The 22286-nt window shown below is 40.8% G+C and overlaps 1 protein-coding gene and 1 long non-coding RNA gene across 4 annotated transcripts in view; one reads left to right on the plus strand and one right to left on the minus strand.

Annotated features, from left to right (window-relative positions):
* GPATCH2 (G-patch domain containing 2) overlaps positions 1-22286 on the plus strand; it is a 108843-nt gene that overhangs the window by 71143 nt on the left and 15414 nt on the right. For all 3 annotated transcript variants that reach the window (XM_053383161.1, XM_053383163.1, XM_053383162.1), the window contains one exon: positions 21870-21952. In XM_053383161.1, coding sequence (XP_053239136.1) covers positions 21870-21952 — 83 coding nt within the window. The remainder of the gene's footprint in view (positions 1-21869; positions 21953-22286) is intronic.
* The window catches only part of LOC128411130 (uncharacterized), a 77699-nt gene continuing 60598 nt past the window's right edge, over positions 5186-22286 (minus strand). The window contains exon 4 of the long non-coding RNA XR_008329699.1: positions 5186-5481. This is a non-coding gene — a long non-coding RNA (uncharacterized LOC128411130). The remainder of the gene's footprint in view (positions 5482-22286) is intronic.

The following is a 22286-nucleotide window of genomic DNA, read 5'->3' on the forward strand; positions in this document are numbered from 1 at the left end:
GGAAAGACAAGAGCAGCCAAAGCTAAGGAAGCTAAGGAGAAAGAGAAAGCAAAAAAGCAAGCACAGCTTTTGCAAACAACTTTAACTCAGGGACGTAGATTATCAGTTCCAGCTGTGCTTGCGACACAAAAAGTAGAAACCGAAAAGCCTGAAAAATCTGAAGAGGAAGATATGGCAGCAGGAGGAGCTGAGGCAGTACTGAAACAAGTTTTGGAACAATTGTCAGCAATAAATCAAAAAATTGATAACCAATCAACAAAAATTGACCAAGCAACATCCTCGATCCAGAAATTGACAGATCAGGTTTCCCAACATACCCAAGCAATTGAAAAATTGCAAGGAGCAACAGAAGAGAATCGTAAACTGGCAGGGGAAGCCGTTCAAATTGCAACATCAGCTAAAAAAGAAGTCGAGGAAGTTAAAGCGGAAGTCAAGCCTCTTCATAAACAGATAGGGGACCAACAAACCTATCTCTCGTTGGTGGAATTGAAAAATCGCGAGACCAACCTCAGACTAAGGGCAGTCCCAGAAATTGAACAAGAAGATTTGAAAGGACTTTTGACAACAGAGTTTACAAAGTTCTGGGACTTAAAAGAAGAAATTGATTTCAAAATTGTATCGGCTTTTCGGTTGGGAAGATTAGTAAGAAAAGATAGATCCAGAGACTGCTTAATAGCTTTGAGATCAAGGGAGGAGAGAGACAAAATACTAGGCCTACACTTCAAAAACTCAATTGTGATACAAGAGAAAAGGGTGGAAATTTACCGAGATATTCCTAAACAGTTATTGGACTTGAGAGCCACCTACTCAGATTTGGCTAAGTTGCTGAGACTCAACACAATTCCTTACAGGTGGGAGTTCCCACAAGGGCTATCATTCACTTACAAACAGAAGAAGGTTAAAATAAGATCATCAGAGGACTTACAAAAGTTCCAGCACGATCACGGAGAAGACCTCCAAAAAGAAGCAGCAGCTAATTGGCCTATACCCAACCCAGGTGGAGCAATACCTGCACCTTCGGAACCAGAGGAGAAAGAAGATACACCGCTTTAGGTGTAGCAGAATAGTTCAGGATGTCTCTGCGGCTACTCAGTTGGAATATAAATGGCGGAAATTCCCCGGAGAAAAGAAGGAGGTTATTTCACATATTGAAGAAAGAACAATTGGACATTATTTGCCTACAAGAAACCCATGTGACCAGGCTCCACAGGAAGGTTTTGGTAAATAAAAGATTAGGCCAAGAATTTATTTCGTCTGACAAAGTAAAGAAAAGAGGAGTGGTGATCTACGCTAAGGAGAGCCTGATACCCAAATTTCTATTTAAGGATGAACAAGGAAGAATTTTGGCAATTGAAATTCAAACCCAAGGAGAAAAAATATTGATATTAGGAATTTATGCCCCAAATGACGGGAAATCAGAATTTTTCAAGAAGCTGCATGAGACGTTGCTGGACTATCTGGATTATGCTAACATCATAATGATGGGAGATATGAATGGAGTGGTGTCTACACATATGGATAAGTCTTACAACCAAAACTTAACATCAGACGGCAGACTGCCCAAAACTTTTTTCGAACTGACTGACAATCTGGATTTGATCGACATATGGAGGACAAAGAACCCCCTAGGTAAAGAAGGAACTTTTTTCTCTGAGGCCCACCTGTCTTGGTCAAGGATCGACCAAATCTGGACCTCCAGGGGGCTGGCACCCAAGACTAAAAAGGTGGAAATCTGCCCAAAAACATGCTCCGACCACAACGCCTTGAAAATAGAACTTAGATTAACTCAACCCGGTTCCTTCAGATGGAGAATGAATGACACACTACTAAGAGATCAAGAGATTGTGAAAAAGGCCCAAAAAACATTAAAGGACTATTTTGAGATAAATCTGAATACTACAGTTGAAAAAAGAACGATCTGGGACGCAAGCAAAGCTCTTATGAGAGGGTTTCTGATACAACAGAATTCAATCAAGAAAAAACTCTGGAACGGAAAGAAGGACAAAATATTGGAGAAAATACACCAAGGAGAAAAAAAACTGAGAACCAAACCAAAGTCCAAGGAGGTGCTGAGAGAAATTAAATTCCACCAAGCAGAATACTCAAAATTGATTAATCAGGAGATTGAATGGAAAATAAAACAGATGAAGCAAAGATCTTTTGAATCAGCAAATAAATGTGGAAAGCTGCTAGCTTGGCAGCTGAAAAAAAGACAAAAGCTAAACACGATAACAAATCTAGAGATTGATGGAAGGATCGTACAGAAACCAGAAGAAATTAGGAGGTGCTTCCACAGATACTTCAAAGAACTGTATGCACAGGGGCCCCAGAAAGAATCAGAGATAGATCAATTTTTAAAGATAAATGGACTATCAAAAATAACTCAAGATAAAAGATCAATCTTGAACTCTACAATAACCTCACAGGAAATTGAAGGTGCCATTCAGAATATGCAACTAGGCAAATCTCCAGGCCCGGATGGACTTACCTCCAAATATTACAAGGTTCTGAAGGACTATTTGATACAACCTTTGTTGGAGGTATGTAACCAGATTATGGATGGGAAGAGGGCACCAGAAACGTGGAAAGAAGCCTTCATCACATTGATACCTAAGTCAGAATCTGAAAAGACTCAGCTTAAAAACTACCGTCCCATCTCACTCCTAAATGTGGATTACAAAATATTTGCAGACATTTTGGCAAATAGACTTAAAAAAGTCTTAAATGAAGTAATTCATAAAGACCAAGCTGGCTTTCTCCCTGGTAGACATTTATATGAGAACACTAGAAACATCATTGACATTTTAGAACTTTTGCAGACTAACAGGAACACAAGGGCGGTGTTAATCTTTATTGATGCGGAGAAAGCATTTGACAACATATCTTGGATGTTTATGAAGAAGAACTTGGAAGGGATGGGAGTGGGACGGGGGTTTGAGAATGGATTACATGCAATCTATTCAGAACAAAAAGCTAAATTAATAGTGAACAATGTGGTGACGGAGGAATTTAAAATTGAAAAAGGGACACGACAAGGGTGCCCTCTATCCCCTCTGTTATTTATTTCAGTCCTGGAGGTGCTATTGAATATGATCAGAGAGGACCGGTTGGTACAAGGGATAGAGGTCGGAGTGAAACAATATAAACTGAAAGCTTTTGCAGATGACCTAGTTTTGACACTGCAGGAGCCAGAATCCAGTACAAAAAGAGTTCTCGAACTTATATCTGAATTTGGTCGGGTGGCGGGATTTAGGTTGAATAAACAAAAAACTAAGGTTCTGACCAAAAATTTAACAATTACAGAAACAGAGGGGTTTCAGAGAGAAACAGAACTGAATGTGGTTAAAAAAGTGAAATACCTTGGGATCTATTTGTCCTCCAAGAATTTGAATTTATTTAAGGATAATTATGAGAAATGTTGGTTGGAAGTTAAAAAGGATTTAGAAATTTGGTCAAGATTGAAACTTTCCTTGTTGGGAAGAATTGCAGCTATAAAAATGAATGTGTTGCCGAAAATGTTATTTTTGTTTCAAACCTTACAGATCGTGGACAGAGTGGATTGCTTTGGAAAATGGCAGAAGGATATATCTAGATTTATCTGGCAGGGCAAAAAGCCCCGAATAAAGTTTAAAATATTAACAGATTCGAAAGAAAGAGGGGGGTTTGCCCTGCCGGACTTGAGGTTGTATTATGAAGCTGCAGCCTTCTGCTGGCTGAAAGATTGGTTTTTGTTGGAAAACACCGATGTCCTAGATCTGGAAGGTTTTAATAATGCTTTTGGATGGCACGCATACCTATGGTACGACAAGGTTAAAGCACATAAATTGTTTAAAAGCCACATTGTCAGAAAAGCAATTTTTGCAGTCTGGATGAAATATAAAGACTTACTAGAGAGTAAAACTCCGAGGTGGCTATCACCAGTGGAGGCCAAGGCCCGAAAAAGACCCAATATGGAGGCCTATTGGCCGAAATATTGGGAATTGACTGAAAAAATTGGAGACAATTGGAAGTTGCAGAGCCAGGACAAACTAAAAAATAAGGTGCGAGATTGGCTACATTATGCTCAAATTCAAGAGGTTTTCAAAATGGACAAAAAAGTTGGTTTCCAGGTGGAAAAGTCGAAACTAGAGACAGAATTGTTAGAACCAAAGACAAAGCTGTTATCTAGAATGTATAACTTGCTGCTTATGTGGAATTTACAGGATGAGACAGTTAAATCTGCTATGATTAAATGGGCACAGGATGTTGGACACAACATTATGTTTGAAGACTGGGAAAGGTTATGGAACACCGGAATGAAATTCACGGCCAGTACGGCCTTGAAGGAAAACATTATGAAAATGATATACCGGTGGTACATGACCCCAGTCAAGTTAGCTAAGATACATCACCTGTCTGACAATAAATGTTGGAAGTGTAAGGAAGCAGAGGGGACTTTCTTTCACCTCTGGTGGACATGCCCAAAGGTTAAGGCTTTCTGGGAAATGATTTACAATGAGTTGAAAAAGGTATTTAGGTATACCTTTCCCAAGAAACCAGAGGCCTTCCTGTTGGGCATGGTAGACCAGAAAGTGTTAAAGAAGGACAGAACTTTGTTTATGTATGCTAGTACAGCAGCAAGAATACTCATCGCAAAGAACTGGAAGACACAAGATTTACCCACGCTGGAGGAATGGCAGATGCAGTTGATGGACTACATGGAGATAGCTGAACTGACCGGCAGAATCCGAGATTTGGATGTAGAAACAATTGAGGTGGACTGGAAAAAGTTTAAAGACTACTTGCAAAAGTATTACAAACTGTATGAATCTTAAGACGGTGCATGATTTGGAGATGATACGCTTTAGCAATTATGATTAAGTAAATAGTAAACTAAGTGATAAAAGAGAAAAGGAGATAATATGAAATTGAACATGTTACGTTTATTTTAAAGGTATAAAAATTGTGACATAATACATTGAATATAGATACATAACATGTAAAAGTTACAATAAGGTATGACATAAGGTAACAAATTGCTGACATTGTTAATATAAAGAACGCAGAATCGGAAGGGGTGGGGAAGTCCAAGTTGGGATTTTTGTTAAAAAAAAAAAAATGGTTTCTTGTAAACTCTTTATTTGTTTGTAATGTATAAAATTTGGAAAGAAACGTAATAAAAAATATTATAAAAAAAAAATAAAATACACCAACCAAGGTTGTTTCTCCTTCAAGGAGACATTGCAAGCAGAAACAAAAATTCAGGCCTCCGTATAAGCATGCCTGCAAAAACAACTAAGAATTTAGACATTTTAATTTAAGCACAGTTCCTTTTTCTGCATTGGGGTATACCCCGGTTCAGTTTGTACTCACAGAGATGGTTCTTACATAATGTGTCTCACAAAAGGATGCACAAATTTTCCCACAGCCAAAAATAATTCTTGATTCTCCCAAGTCTGGTGTGTTTTCCAGCTGCTCTTGCCTTTGTAGCCTGACAATATTCTGTGGTGAGGTGGATAAAAAGCAACATGGTTAAAGAATGGCGCTGTGTTCACATGTAATACCAAGCCATAGTTAAAACTAATGTATTTTAGCAGTAAACAAATCATTCTTAAGCTGCTGGGCAGGGTTCACACAAAACGCAAAACCATGTTTTATTAAACTGTGGTTTATTACTCTGAGAACAACTGTTCAGTGTTGTTCCTTACCATAAAATAAAGCCTGTTTTTAATTGGTGTTTTGTAAGACAAGCTGTTTCTTAAAATGTGTATGAAATCCTAGGCCAAAATACTAGTGGTAGATTATTTCTGCAATAATATTTTATATTTGATTTCTTTTACAATTGCCTTTTCATGTTTTTATATCGTTTTTGGACCTGGGTGTCCTGAACATTGTGCTCTAATCATGTTGGTTTAGTAACAAACACAGTTTTGTTACCTTTGACTTGTTTGTGAAATGAAATATTGGTTTAGATTTGCCTTTGTCTAATTCACACACTTTTGATCAATTCCAACTCATGCCCAATTATATTACATTGCATTAACATAATTCAACAGATGTTGATATTTAAATGCTTTCTGGCATTCACATCTTGGACAGCTGTCTCAGAGCTTGGGGAAAAGGCAAACATTTAGAGTTAAATGCTGAACATATGCTTAAATTACTAATTAGAAGCAAGTAAAAACAATGCATTATCCTTTCTAAGGACAGTAAGACTCTAATACAGATATTTTAAAGTCTTTTTTGCTTGGCATAAAGTTCATGAGTCTCTGGAGGCGTGGTGGTGCAGAGCATTAAGAATAACAGTACAATTGGACTTTATTTCCTGCCAGGTTTTCTTTTAAAAATGCAACCTGCTTATTGCAGGTAAATCTATGACAGCCTCTGACTTTGAATAAGGTTTGGAACAGCTAGGAGGTGTTAGAGTACTGTGCACGGAGATAAGAATTTATTGGCAAGAGAATCCCCCCCCCTCACGTTTCATAGTCACATTATGTTACTATTCCATATAAAACAAATGTGTCACCATTAAAGCCCCAATCTCAGCATACTGGCATTGTATAAAAGGAGTTTGACAGAGCTGAATTGTTCCATCACATCTGTTTAACATTTAACCAAAAAAGAAAAAAGAAAGGAAAAGAAAAGGGAATGGTCATAGCTCTTGTTGGTTAATACAATGGCATTCTTAGTAGTGTGAAAGCAGATGTTGCAATGGGTGTTGAGCTGGTGATGTCATTGTTATAGCTAAGCCTAAGGAAAGGTTTCAGAGCGAGGCAAGCCAATAGCTGGATTCGGTGTGAAATTCCAATTACACCTGCCCGGTGCAAAATAAGACTCAACTGCATCGGTTTTAGAAACTGTGTTTAAAAGATTTTACAGCGCCTGTCACCCAGCATAGGTTATTCTGCATGTTCCTGGTGAGAGCTGTAAGCGGGGGAAAGCAAGACTGAAAGCCTCTTTTTACATACAAACAACTGAGAAATTGACCGGTGAGCCATTTATTGATAAGAGTGTTTATATTTTTTAGCCCACAGTTCCACTTTAGAGCTCAGGGTAGCATTTTAATCTCTCAGCTGCCCAGTGGGGCAGGTTAGGCCCAGGGTGACCCAGTGAGCCTCGTGGCAAGATGTGATTCCATTCTGGGTTGCTCACTTATATACTATACTGCGAGCTAGTGGTTTTTTCTAGAAAAATAGGTGCTGGTACTCCCCGTGAAGTTGTTACAGTAAGTGCTACATTTTGTAAAAACAACAAAAGAGATGCTGGTACTGCGTACCCTTGAGTAATGGTAAAGGTACCCCTGACCGTTAGGTCCAGTCGCGGACAACTCTGGGGTTGCGCACTCATCTCACTCTATAGGCCAAGGGAGCCGGCGTTTGTCCGCAGACAGCTTCCGGGTCATGTGGCCAGCATGACTAAGCCATTTCTGGCGAACCAGAGCAGCACACAGAAATGCTGTTTACCTTCCCACCTGAGCGGCACCTATTTATCTACTTGCACTTGATGTGCTTTCAAACTGCTAGGTGGGCAGGAGTACCCTCGAGTACCCCCTTTTAAAAAAAACCCACTGCAAATATTATTTTAAACAGATTTAAAATGATTTGCAAGTAGCCCAAGTGAGGACTGTTGGCATTCTTTTGTAACTGCTGGAAGTTTTAATAACATACAAATTGCATTGAATTTCCTGGGGCCATGTAGAAGGAAATCTTTTGATTATATGAAATTTACTGTTTTGTATGTCTTACGGGCATGTCTGAGAGGCAGTTACAGAATGCTTAGGCCACTAAAATCAATTGTCCCATTGTATCCATTATTCTAATAACTGATAACTGTAATGAGTGTATTTCAGCATTTCCGTACACATCCCCTTCAGAGGTTACTTGAAGTCTTTGTTGCTTCTATAAAATGTGTGAATGTAAGGCAACTAGCTGCTGTCATTCCTTGCTAAGTAGGTTTGGATGTATTTTTTTACAGGGCAAAGCATTTGCTCCTAGAATGCAGCCTGAATAAGGAATTTCATGCTCCCTCCACTTTCCAGCCCCCAAAGTAGAAAATTATGTACAGTTTGCCAAGATAGCAGCTGTCAGAATTACATCTGTAGACATTAGAAATGAAACTAGCATTCTGTGTTGCCACTGACTGCTCAAACTACTGCCAGACAACAATTCCCCAAAACTTTGCTATGAAAGATACATAGGTTTTCTGACATTCAGCTTTGCTGAACAGCCAAGCAAATAATAGATGAAATTTCAACATTGGAGATTCTTATATTTTCCGATCTTTTAGAAGCAGCAGACATGTTCCCTTAATTTTTCTAAAAGAATAAAAATATAAAGATTTTGAAAGAAATCAGGAGCCCAAGACTGCTTTAAAATGCCTTGTAGATTAGCCATCCTGAATATTGTTTCAGAGGAAAATTCTGCTGATAGCATAGCTGGTACAGTTGTGGGAATAAGCACAATTGGGAAAGGAACACACACGCAAGGAAAACCATAGGCCACAGTATGAAGGAACACAGGAATGTCTTGGCCATGATAGGACGAGGTACCTTTCCTTGCAATGAAAAATAGGTTTGGCGTGTGAAGCAGAGAGCAGTAAGCATATCCTGGCAGCTCTCATTTTAGGAACAGTGTGTGCTGCTTGGATCACTGCAGCCCAGTTGGTTTATATTTCTAGCAAGGAACTGATAAAGAACCAGTGTGGACATCAGATCTGCACAGGGTTGGTTTCAAGTTACCATTTTAAGTATTATGGTGTCCCCTAGCTAAAAGTTACCTGTCATTCCGAAAATGCTTCCCCTATTCCTAGTTTTGTAATATAGCACCTAACAAGGAATGCAGAAAGCTGTGGTCTAGTTAGATCCTTAGAATAAATTGTGTATTTTCTACCTTTCAATTGGAGCAGTTGTGGTGGCTGCCTCCGAGTTATTCTGTGAACAGAAATCCATTATGTGAATGGCAGTAGAAGGGCACAGTATATCATCCTATGGGCTGCACACATATAACATGTGGAAGACTGTCTATTTTTGCATCAGTAATTTTAGAATTATAGGATAATATAACTAGCCAATGCTGCATTTCAAGGAACTTGTTCTATATCAGCCATCTCCAGTTTTAACCATTTTAATTTCCTTTCCATGTTTTTGCACCTGTGAATAACAAATCTTCACTGCTGTCATGGTTTTATACCTTCTTTCCTTGATTTCCCCCCCTTTTGTTTTGTGTTTTTCACATTATTCTTGATTCAGGTGACCTAAATAGGTGAAACTATAATGTGGCAGAAGGAAAAAGAGAAATACATATCTTGTGATCTATTACCACTCTTTCTTTTCAAGATAGTCGTCTGCTTTTAAATTGTGTGTTCAAACCTTCATAATGGGTTTTAAAACTCAATTTAAAAGTAGACTGCTATCTTGAAAAGAAAGAGTAATAGGTCACAAGATATGCATATATTTTATAGGATCTATATAAAATAGAGCAATGTGAAATTTCGCGAAGAGGCTGTTTTTAACCATCAGTGAATACTAAGACTTTTTTGAAGACCAAAGTTAAAGTTAGAAGTGTTTAGGTACCTAAGTATTGAGACTTCAGAAACATTATCCTGAGACAAGCTCGAGTAGTTATTTTTATATACATTTCTTCCAATTTTTAAAAATCAAAACATAGAAAAATACTCAGCCATACTTGAAGCAATTCATTTTCTTTTTAAAATAGAAGTTGTGGAGGGAACTCCCACTTGGTCATAGGATCAACAGTCCTCTCCTGTCCCCTTTTCATTCTTCCACCATTTCCAAACAGGCAAAGCCATCTGGTGACTTCCTGAGAACAAATTCACGTTTAGCCTTAGAACGAATAAAACCTTAGTTCTGAGCAAATTCTAAGGAGCATTGTATTATGCAAAAATTTGGCCAACGAGCCAAAATCAAATTTCATATGGCATATGTTTACCACACATACAGTAACATTTCAACCATAGTATCCTTCTGGGCTGCCTGCAAGGTTTGCAAAATACAGTGGTACCTCGCAAGATGAAATTAATTCGTTCCGCGAGTTTTTTCTTCTTGCGAGTTTTTTGTCTTCCAAAGCACGGTTTCCCATAGGAATGCATTGAAAATCAATCAATGCGTTCCTATGGAAACCGCCTTCAGACCAGGTCCGGGGACAGTCTGTCCCCCGACCTCTTCTGAAGGCTGGGGGGGGGGGACAAGGGCTTTTCTTCCCACCGCCAGCCTTCAGAAGGCTGTTCTGAAGGCTGGCGGTGGGAAGAAAAGCCCTTCTCCCCACCTCCCGCCCCGCAAGCTCCGGGGACAGGAGGGCTTTGCTGCCGACCGCCAGCATTTTAAAAGCCCCCGGGACAGCGGAGACTTCTCCGCTGTCCCGGGGCGATTTTAAAATGCTGGCGGGCGGCAGCGAAGCCTTTGCTGCCGACCACCAGCATTTTAAAAGCCCCCGGGACAGTGGAGACTTCTCTGCTGTCCCGGGGCGATTTTAAAATGCTGGCAGGCGGCAGCGAAGCCTCTGCTGTCCCGGGGCGATTTTAAAATGCTGGGGGTCGGCAGCAAAGCCTTCCATCATTTTAAGATCGCCCGGGACAGCGGAGAAGTCTCCGCTGTCCTGGGGGCTTTTAAAATGCTGGGGGTCGGCAGCGAACCCTTCGCTGCCGCCCACCAGCATTTTAAGATTGCCCCGGGACAGCGGAGAAGTCTCCGCTGTCCTGGGAAGGCAGGCGGGGGGGGAGCAAAGACTTTTGCCCCCCGCCGGCCTTCAGAAGAGGTCCAGGACCTCTTCTGAAGGCCGGCGGTGGGCGAAAGTCTTTGCTCCCCCCCCCCCCGCCTGCCTTCAAAAGCCGTCCGGGATAGCAGAGAAACGCGCTGCGCTTCTCCGCTATCCCGGGAAGGCAGGCGGTCGGGAGCAAAGACTTTTGCCCCCCGCCAGCCTTCAGAAGAGGTCCAGGACCTCTTCTGAAGGCCGGCGGTGGGCGAAAGTCTTTGCTCCCGACCGCCAGCATTTTAAAAGAGGTCCCCGGAGATTTCCCTATGGGCTTTCTTCTTGCGAAGCAAGCCCATAGGGAAATTCGTCTGGCGAAGCACCTCGAAAAATGGAAAACTCTTTCTTCTTGCGAGTTTTCCGTCTTGCGAGGCATTCGTCTTGCGAGGTACCACTGTACTGTTCTACAATGGTTAGCCAGCCCCAGAAGACTGCTGGAAGATGGCTGTTCTGCCCCCACCCCTCTGGGGCCTTTTGTCTGTAGGCTGCCACAAGCTTCCCCTGTGTACATCATGTACATCAGGGATGGGGAACCTGTTTCCCTACAAGGTATTGTCAGTCTGCAGCTCCCATCAGCTAGGGCTCCCCCCCCCCCCCTGATCTATATGAAAGATCTGCAAAAGGTTTTCCAGTGATTTGGGCTATGCACAGCTAATTTCTTTCCCCTCTTCCCCTTGTACACCCAGTAGGGAAGGGGGAACTCCTGAATAGTGGGGGCTGTGATATATGAGGCTGTAATGGGAGAGGGAAATTGGTCTTAAGGAGCTTGCATCAGCAGGGGAAGGAAGGGAAGAGAGAGGTTGGTTGCATAAGCTAGCTTCCCTTGATGCAACCATTGGACACATCCCAATAAGCAGATGAAACACTTCTTGTGTCTGTTATCAAAACCCTGGAAGGCAATGGAAGTGATAGATCAGTGTCTTGTATCAGTTCAGCGGTGAATATAGGTGGGGGGCTGGGAGTGCTAAGCAAAGTAAAACTTAACCTGTACCAGATTAAGTGCTGTTAGTTGGAAATTCTGGAGGTTTTGGAGACTAACTCGATACCTAACATGAATGGCATATGTAGCTTCAGGGTTCACCTGGATCTAATGCTGTCCCTGGATATCCAAATGACAGTGATTGCCAGGAGTGTCTTTTATCAACTATGACTGATTTCCTGGTTGCCTGAAGACTGATTTCCCGAAAGAAAGAAGAGCTAGCATCAGTTTACCCTGGTTTAGTTACTTCCAGATTGGTTTTGCAGGGCTCTCTGTGAGGGCTGCCTGTTAAAAAAAACAAAACAGAAACCTCAGAAATTTCAAGTAGCACTGACCAGACAGGTACTTTGTGTGCTAGTCTTGTTTCAGCTGCATTGGTTAGCCATTCATTTGCAGTATCTATTTAAAGTGCTGGTTTGGCCCTTTAAAGTACTCATTATCTCAGGGATTATCTGTTTCACATATCCTGTCCGAGGGTTACAATATATCAGATTGTTATGTTTTTATCTAGGGCTGTGATATAGATGAGAACAAGGGACAGAGCCTTCTCAGTGGTGGCACTGCAGGTGGAAATAGCTGGTTCCCTCATCTTTTAGACAAAATGAAAAAGCTTTTTTGCTTCAGCAGGCTTTCAGTGTTCAGTTCTGCTGCTGTTTTCAAATGGATTATATATTGGTTGCCGTGTTAGATTGTGGTTTGTTTGTTTTTTAATCTGTTGCTGTGTGCATGAAGTATGAATTGTCCCTGAATTTCCTCGGGTCATGGAAAGTTTCTCCCATAGCACTGAAGAGCAGTTGGAAGGGACCACAAGTTGGAAGGGACCACGAGGATCATCTAGTCCAACCCTCTGCAATGCAGGAAACTTTCACGCAACAAGAGACTTGAAACCATGACCGTGAGATGAAGAGTCTTCTGCTCTACTGACTGAGCTATCCCTCTTTTTCAAGAACATTTTTAAAAAGAAAATGAAACTTAGATTTTCTGAGGGCTTTCAGAATCTATCTCATTTCATACCAGTAGCTACTGTCCAACCACAGATCCACATCACCCATGCTGATAGCAGCAACAGCAGCAGTTTTCACGAACGTAAGGCCTGTGTCAACTCCTGAGACCTTAATTCCTTCATTGTGCTTCCTAGACAAAGCTAACGTTTTGTATTGAGGCCTTAGAGCCAACACATGATGGTCCCTGACCTTTCTTGTTCCCTAATTTACAGAGATGCTTTAGAAGATGTATTGACGAAAACACTAGGGGCTGCTGCTGAGCTGTGTGAACCATAGACTTGAATGCTGGCAGAACAACAGCCCTCAAGCTCAAACTAGAGCAGAGCCTGCTTGCACCACATTCAGACATGGCTGCTGATGAAATGTACAGCAGGGACTTACCCATCTTGGCTTCCTGGGGAACCCTCATTTAATGAAGGAGAGAGTCCTTTAATAACGGATTGTGGAGGAGGCGGAATTTCCACAGGTGCAGCATCTCAAAATCTTCATTTGCCAAAATTCCTAGAATTGCTCGTTGTTCACAAGCTATTTACCATAATAAGCAATATTACCACTATATTAACAGATCCTCGGAGCATGTGAAAGGAGATGGCTATCTTCAGCTTGCGCATTTCCGGAGGTTTTCTGGTTGGTCGTTTAAAAACAGTAGGGTAGCTAGGTTTATCTCCCTTTGCACGACTTAAGAAAGCATGAGTTGCTACACCTTCCTAACTTTACAGAATGTCTTTTGTGAAAGTGCTAAAGGGGTAGCAATATAAGCACGATCTAAACACAGGGAAACAGTGGAGGTGTAGGGAAGAGAATGGAGAGCAAGGCAAGAATACACTCCACTGCTTAACCTGCCTTTGTGTTCTGTAAAGATTTAACGGCTTGGAATTAATGAAAATGAAACAGCATCTTTAGTAATGCAAACTGCTACTAAGATGTATTATACCGTTAGCAAGAGTTTCGCTTCCATTGTAAGGTACTTTGTATTGAATGCTATTATTTGACTTTCATGATGTAGACATAATTATGTAATACCAAGGGCCTATTAACACATTTGTCAAATCCCCGCCCCCCCCAAAAAAACAAGTACAGTGGGCATGGAATTATGTGCCCCTCCCATGCTCAGTTATTATCAGTGGTGAATGTGGGTGCAAATTGTTATCCCCCATAAAGTTAGTATTAAATAGTGAGCATACATACTGATTTATGTAAGACATCTATACACCATGTATAAATTCTCCCATGGCAACTTTACAAAATTAGACACACCATCAGTCTGCGATTCCAAATGCAATTCTGCATATTTTATGCCCCTTGCAGGGATTCAGGGAGGCTGCACATTTAGTATACTTGCAGTGCAGTCCTAGACTTACCTGTGCTGAAGTTCCCTTCAGTTCAACGTAATTGCCCTTCATAAATGTTGCAACTTGTGGCCATCCTTTAAAATGCCTAAAGGGATTTTTGTGCTCTGAATTAGTAGCATTATAGCACCTTATAAAACGAAATAAATCCCTCACTTACCAAAATGCTCTTCTGTCATTCTTAAGATGAAAAGAACTTAACTCTAGCCACTTTACATTATCCTTCTGAGACCACCTCAGACTCGCTCTTTTCCAAGCCTATGTATGACCTAACGGCATCCAAAAGGCATAAACCAAAGGGTTCTACAGCCATCTGCAGGAGCTCACTGATACTGTGCCAGTATTCTGTGACTGTTTCTACAGAATTTCATGATTTTAATTGGGTTAAAGGCTTGTTAACAGCAGCCTAAAACTGAAGTACAGAATGAAATCAGCTCACGGCTTGAAAGAATGAAATAAGAGAGTGTTTAAACAGGTTTAGAAAGATGCAATGCCGTGAAAGCTTTCTGAATCAGTGGCACATGTATTCTTTTTCCACAGATGAGCTAATCATTGTTCCATTCAGAAATAGTTCCTTCTGAAATTCAGGTTATGTTAGGGAGTCTATATGCTGGAGGAAAAAGGCTTCTGAGGCTTTGAGTTCCAAACCAGGGCAGCGCTCTGCAGGTGTGGTTTTTCCCTATGATGAAAGAAGCTGCACCTGTGGAACTTCAATGAAGTCATAAAGGGAACTAATCTTCCATTTGCCGTTTTTAATAAGGATATTCTACCTAGGTGAAGTGTAAAAGAAATAAACAACTATCTTAGGTATAAATTGTTCAAAAAGACGCTATCTTTCTCAATGAATTTAAAAGAAACCTTGCATTGGCTTCAACTTGAAGTAGGAGTATTTAGTTACTAGAGAACATATAAATAGGGAAGTGGTTTTGTGCACTAAAGCTATCCAGCATTAAGATTTAATTTTTTTTCCACTGGTAGCTGCATGTCTAGTGATAGTGTATCACTGGAAATCCCAAGTGGAGCTACCTCTTGAGACATGGTTCAATAATATTTTGGATATCTAGTTCAGAACAACTAACTGGGTTTAGAAGAGTTGCAAATGCAGCTGTAAAGGAAAATACCATTGATGAAACCTGCTCTCCTTTTTTCATACGTAATGGGAAAAGAAAGTAAAGCAGAGAAGCTAGTAAAATATGGGCTGGATTTGTAACTGGTTGACTGACTGAACCCAAAGAGTGCTCACTAATAGTTCCTCATCATCCTGGAAAAAAGTGACAAGTGGGGTGCCACAGGGTTCTGTCCTGTGCCTGTTGTTGTTCACTGTCTTTATAAACAACTTGGAGGAAGGAATTGAGGGGATGCTCATCAGATCTGAAGATGACACCAAGCTGGGAGGGCAGCTAATGCCACAAGGGACAGAATTTCAGTATGACCTTAACAGATTGGAGAACAGGGCCAAATGTAAGGTTCTGCACTTAGGCAGGAAGAACCAGCTGCACAAATATAAGTGGAGGGACACCTGGCCTGACAGTAGCATATGTGAAGAGGATCTAGGGGTCTTAGTAGACTACAAGCTTTACATGGGTACACAGTGTGATTCATGAGCTAAAAAGTTAATGCTGTTAGTCTGCATCAACAGAAGTCTAGTGTCCAGATCAAGGGAAGTAATAGAACCACTCTATTCTGCCTTGGTCAGACCACACCTGGTATACTGTGTCCAGTTCTGGGCTCCACAATTTAAGATGAACATTGACAAGCTGCAATGTGTGCACAGGAGGGCGACCAACCCAAACCAATGGATTCAAGTTACAAGGAAGGGGTTTGCGACTAAACACCATGAAGAACTTTCTGATGATAAGACGTTTTTGACAGTGGAGCAGACTCCCATGAGATGGTGGACTCTCCTTCCTTGGAGGTTTTTACACAGAGGTTGGGTGGCCATCTGCCATGGATGTTTAGGTTGAGATTGTTTCATTGCAGGGGTTTGGACTGGATGTTCCTCAGGGTCCCTTCCAACTCTACAGCTCTATAATTTTTTGACCCTGAAAAGGACAGCAGTACCCTTATGCTGTCTTTCACGTAACGGAGTATTTCCTTAATCTTTTAGGGCACAATGATGGCAACAGTTGTATGGTTAAGTTACAGGAAATATTAATTTGCCATGCAACATAATAAGGTGTGAAATTGAATTGTAAGGGACAGAGAACTTCAACAGAGGGAAGAAAGCAAGGGAAATGTTGCCATCAAATAGCAGCTGCTGTATATTGGTAAATCTGCTTTAAAAATTGCCTGATGACATGGTAATAGCTGTTAATGGCAATAATACATTTCCATTTATATCATCATCAAATTCTTTCCTGCAGCCCCCCGCTGCCACTGCCGCCTTCCCAGTGTCTCAAAATAGACTCTCTTATTCCTCCAGTTCTTGTAATTACTTGCATCAAGAAAAGACATGCTTAAATATTGTATACAAAAGAGAGAGAAAATTAAGAATTGGCCACAGTTTCCCCCGTCTTCTGTTGTTTGTTCATTTAATGTCAGAAGGCATGACAATAACAAATATATATTTGGCCTACTAGTGTAAGTTCACACTAGTCTGGCTTTTCCAGCCCTTTTATTTCCTTCTGCCACAACTTTGCCGCTGCCGTGACACTTGCAGGCCTGCTCCACTGTTGTGCAGCTGATGCCCTGTCCAGGCTTATATCTTTCTTCGTGACAGTGAGTGTTCTTGCCAAATGCCAGGGACCATAGTCACATCTGTTTGTCTCCCAAGCTCGTCTGAGGCTGCTCGGGAACACTTTTTATCCAGGGGGCAGCTTTAACTAGGCCTAATACTCTGGAAAGCCCTGTTTGTAAATGCATACAATGAGGCGACAAGTTTCTGTTGTCTTTCCTTTAAAATTATTCCCTTTGACACGGCTTGCTCGAGTCCCTGTCACCAGCACGTCAGCAGCCAAGTTTTCAGGCAAGGTGGTCTTAACAATTCCTATCGCCCCTGCCATAGAGCATGCCTAGCTTCCTGCCAAAACGCTATTTATAAATGATAGCTCGCAGCAAGCTATGGATAAGTGGAGAAGAATCAGGGGAATTAGCTATTTGCAATCTTCCAAGTCTGCAGCTAAGGAACGTCCAAGGCAGGGCAGCGCAGTCTCTTCCGTTTTGCCTTGTCCTGCTGCTTGGAAATTGAAACATTTATTAAATAAATCAAGAGAAACAGAAATACTTAATTTTGCTTAGCTTCTTTCCCAATATGTATGCATTTTAAGCATTTTACCTTGCTTTTCCACCAGTAAGGGTCCCATAGCAGCTTTCATGAGATCAAGAAGGACATCAGTATATCATTTAACTGGTATCAAATAAGTTTTTTAAAGAGGCAACAGTGATGGCCGCGTAGGAAGCAGCTTTATGCCGCATAGTCAGGCTATAGGCCTGTCTAGCCCAGTATTGTTGAAACTGACTGGCGGCAGATCTCCAGGATTTCAGGCAGGGACAGATGTAAAGTTCTAATTAGATGCACAAATATAAGACACGTGGCTTCAGAGCTGTACATGTAAAAAGGCTCTAGGTGTTTTTAGTAGACCACATGCTTAACACAAGGTATAGCTCAGTTGGTAGAGCATGAGACTTTTCATGTCAGGGTCATGGGTTTGAGCCCCATGTTAGGTGAAAGATTTCTGCATGGCAGGGGGTTGGACTTAGAAGTCGATCCCCGTGGTCCCTTCCAACTCTGCAATTCCATGATTCTATGAGTCAACAGTGTGATGCAGCAGCAAAAAGGTGAATGCATTTCCAGGCCGCATCAACAGAAGTATAGTGTCCAGATCTATGTTGCCTTGGTCAGGCCACACCAGGAGTACTGGGTGGGAATCACAGTTTGTGGGCACCAGGATACTGACAAGCTGAAATGTGTGCAGAGGGAGGTGACCAAGGTGATATAGGGTCTGGAAACCAAGTCTGAAGAGGAACTGTTGAGGGGGTTGAGTATGTTTAGCATGGAGAAGGGAAAACGTAGAGATGATACAATAGCCATCTTCAGATATTTGAAGGGTTGTCACATGGATGATGGAGCAAGCTTGTTTTCTTTTGCTCCGGAGGGTAGGGCCCAAACCAGTGGATGCAAATTACAGGATTTTGACTAAATATTAGGAATAATTTGAGATGGTACAGGCTGTTTGACAGTAGAACAGACTGTCTTGGGGAGTGGTCTCTCCGCTATTGGAGGTTTAAAAACAGATTGCATCGCCATCTATCAGGGGTTCCTGAGAGTTGTGATTCCTGAATTGCAGGGGGTTGTATTAGATTTCCCTTGGAGGTCTCTTCCAGCTCTACAGTTCTATGCTTCCATCATAATTTTAATGTTTTGATTTTATAGTTTTGTAGACTGCTTAGAGGCTTTTTACAATCAAGTGGTATACAAATTTTGTTAAATAAATAAAATAATGCTGCTTGAAAATGAAGCAGTCTGCCTCATAGAATTCATTCGACTCTGATCAACTGGATATGTGAATGAGCTCACCCTTCTGCTTTCCACCTCATGTTGGGATTCTCAAATCCCAACTTTGAGATCTTCCGATTCGGAGGCACTGCCTCACAGTGTGCATAACAAGTTCGTTTTCCCACAATTTTTGCTATGCATGAAAAAGTAGAACTGCTAATCTTTTTATTCATCCACTTTTCAAGATGTGTTAAATGCAGCTACAGTTAAATGCTAAAACTCTGAACTTGACCAAATCTGATTATCTTGTTTTGAGAGCATATGGAATATATGTATATTTTTATAATAGTGATTGCTTTTTAATTCTTTATAATAATGCTTGTTTTCAGAATGTTGATAAAACTTAAGTTTTTTTCCTCAGAACAGTAGCAAGCAAACAAACAAACAAACAAACAAACAAACCTCACCTTGGCTAGTGATCAGATTGTTGAGCTTTGCAAAGACAAATGATTCATTTATGCTGAAGAAACACAGCTGCCTTTCAGACATTCATTGATTTTAAATTAAAAAGTAACTGCTATGTTCTACACAAAGGGTGACAACAATAACAAAGTAGTCCTTACTTAGTGTTATTTGTTGCAACTCCATTGCATGTGCCACAGGAGAAGCGGGGAGGGGGGATCCAAGTTCCATAATCTAACTGATCAATAATCTAGATATCTCAATGCAGTGTAACAGATAATCAATGTGAGCAGAATTACTCAAGCACAGCTAGCTGTTATTCCTGGAGCTAGGGTCTCCAGGTTCAATTGGCTGACTTTATTAATTTTTATCTTTCATCCTGCTTGAATTCTTGTTTCCCTCCTTTCCATTGCTTCTCAGCCTCCCTTCATTATAACAGCCCTGACAAACACTGCAATCTATTATAGAACGAGCTGTGCCCCAAAGTCCCTTGCTGTCAGTGACCCTGCAATAATATTATGAACAGAGGAGAGGGAGGCTTAATGTTTCTTTATGTAAGTTATATTAGATTTCATATATTCTTCATCTACTGGTCTGCAGTCACTTTTGGACCAACTTGAGACATCTACAAGGTCCTATTTTTAAAGCTTGGCCTAATTTATATTTCAGTTTAGACATCTTCAGACCGTGACTTGTGATAGAAGACAGCTGGCTTATTATTAAGGAAACACTGTGGTCCCCAGTCCAAACGGTTGTACGGTGACTCTATGAGCAGACAGATACCTGACTCTCTCGTTCAGGAAACAGACACAAACACACAGTGGCCCCTCCCTTCTTGTTCATGTAGAGGAGAGGAAGAATCTTTCCATTGCCTTCACCTCCACATGTCCTGTGTCTCCCTCCTCAGCCTGTTTGTTTAATGACAAATTAGCAAATTCATGCCCCCGCCCTGCACAAACCCAGTTCATAGCAAGTTGCAAGCATCATGAATTAGAGCAAGGCATGTATGCCTTTTACACATGTGTACACTTCAGGTACCTTTTTGTGTGTGCTAAATTTGAGAGGGGCTTTTCAGATGTTAGGAATTTCCACAGACATCAAGTTTCCTCCAGGTTTGCTGATACCTTTCTCTTGCACTAGGCTTCATAAAGCAAACACACACACACTATAGGTTGAATATAGAAGGCATGTTACAACCAAAGTCATTGTAATTATCTTCAGCTTGGAGTGAGCAAAAGCTGCATTCCTGCACTTCCAAACTTCTGCCAAAGATTCAGAGAGGATGTAAGAAACAAACATCAGAAACTTCTCCTCCTTCTTGATATCTGTTAATGAAGTCAGGTGTAAACTGCCTACCTAATGTTTGCTAGGGAAAGTGTTAATTTGGGGGTATTTTGTTCTTTGGCTGCAACTTTTTATTGTTTTTTGTCTCTGAAAAAAAGAAATAAAGAAATGAATCTCTTGGTTAAGTTCTGAACTGCGGTGATTCTCATAGCCTTGTCTTACCTGAAGTTAATGTCTTTGTCCTTTCAGCCAAACAACAGTACTATAACCCTAGGAGTCAGAAATAGAAGTGTACACTGTATCCCAGATAGATCTCTGAATTGGAGCATAGTTGTTTAGTTTCCTTACCACCCAATAATCCAGTACATGGCAGGACTACCTTGTTGTACTTTGTGATAGGGAGGATTTAGTCCCACTGGTAAAGCTGGAGTAATGAGACCCCCCTCTAATCAAGGTTTATCCATGATCTCTGGGGTGCCAAGGTAAGAAGAGGAGTCAAAACCTCTCAGAACGATGTCAGTCAGAAGAGGCTTATAAAGTTATGAACAATGTGGAAACCAGATTATGAAAAAATTCCGCCTCTCTTCTTCAGTTCCAGAACTCTGGATCATTCAATGAAATGGAAGTATTTTCAGGACAGGCAAATAAAAGTGCTCCACATAATGCATGATTAACATGGATTTTTTAATTAGAAGATGTGATAAGTTGTGATCAACAGTTGTGTTTCTCATTTTAAATTAAAAAAGACATTAAAGAGAATATTTTGCAATGTATATATGTTACACATTACAGGTTTTGTTGAATTTGATCAATGCCATTTTTTATTTATTATAAAGCCAACAGAATGTTCTATTTAAAAATAATGTTTTGTTCCCCACTTGTTTATCACCTGTGAAAAGATGCTTGTTAACTGATTTTTTAAATATATATATGTTATTCTGACAGCAGATATTAGTAGACAACTGATAGTCAATCATATTGTGATCATTTAAGTATGTTTACCTATTGCTTTGTCAGTAGCATCAGTATTCATTTTATGTTGACTCAGAAAGATTGTCAGTTTTGAAAACCTGAAAGTATTTCTTTTAGAATTTATTTATTCCAGCAGTGATTTAGATTGTTTCTAAATACTGACTGCTTGTCAATAAACATAATTCATTTTCAGGATGTGGAACCTGCAACAAAATATTGCAGTGTGGAGTATTTCTGATCTGAATTCTAGACATAACATTCCTTTCTCTATCCCAACCAGTTTTTAAATTTATTTTTATTGTTTTGCCCAGTAGTATTCTGTGCCAAGTGAGCATGCTCAGTCCTCGCTCTTAGATTCCCCCCCCCCAAAAAAAATGTTTTGTATTACTGCAAACATTGGACTTTCTCCAAGTCTTTTTGATACCTCCCTCTAGTGTATGGCCAATGCCCTTTTGGCTACATAAGTAACATCACTCTAAGCACTAGAAATACAAATAGTATCTGAAAGATTCCAACGTGTAGCTCTATGTTTATTTAAACTATTTTGACTAGGAAGCAGATTCTGTGATACAGAGTCTTCTGCAGAGTTGTTATCTTTCCTACCAGTTATTAATACTTCTCTCTGGTAATTGCTTACAGACAGACAAGTGTGCATTTGGGATCCTTATGTATGGGTGATATCAAACGAAGGAGAAAAGCCGCGCCACTGCCAGGACCCACCGGTAAGCAGATTCACCATGACGACACATCCAGATGTCTTAAGTCTGTAAAACAGCATGGAGGGCGGGAGAGAACCCAGAAACTGGTTGGGGCTTACCTGCACAAAACTGGCCTTGGGGTGGTTTGACAAAGGAGCATTTTCAGGCAGCAATCCTAAACCCACTTACTAGGGAGCAAGTGCCACTGGCTTCAGTTGATTTGCATCTGACTAAACATGCATGGGATTACAGCCCAAGAGCATATGTAGAAAAGAGCTGTTGCAACTTAACACTTAAAAGAATGCAGCTCATCCCTTTTCTTTCACTGATTGGCCCCAATCCGTTTGCCACTGCCTGG

Source organism: Podarcis raffonei, chromosome 3 (genome assembly GCF_027172205.1).
Source record: "Podarcis raffonei isolate rPodRaf1 chromosome 3, rPodRaf1.pri, whole genome shotgun sequence".
NCBI classification, from domain to species: Eukaryota; Metazoa; Chordata; class Lepidosauria; order Squamata; family Lacertidae; genus Podarcis; species Podarcis raffonei.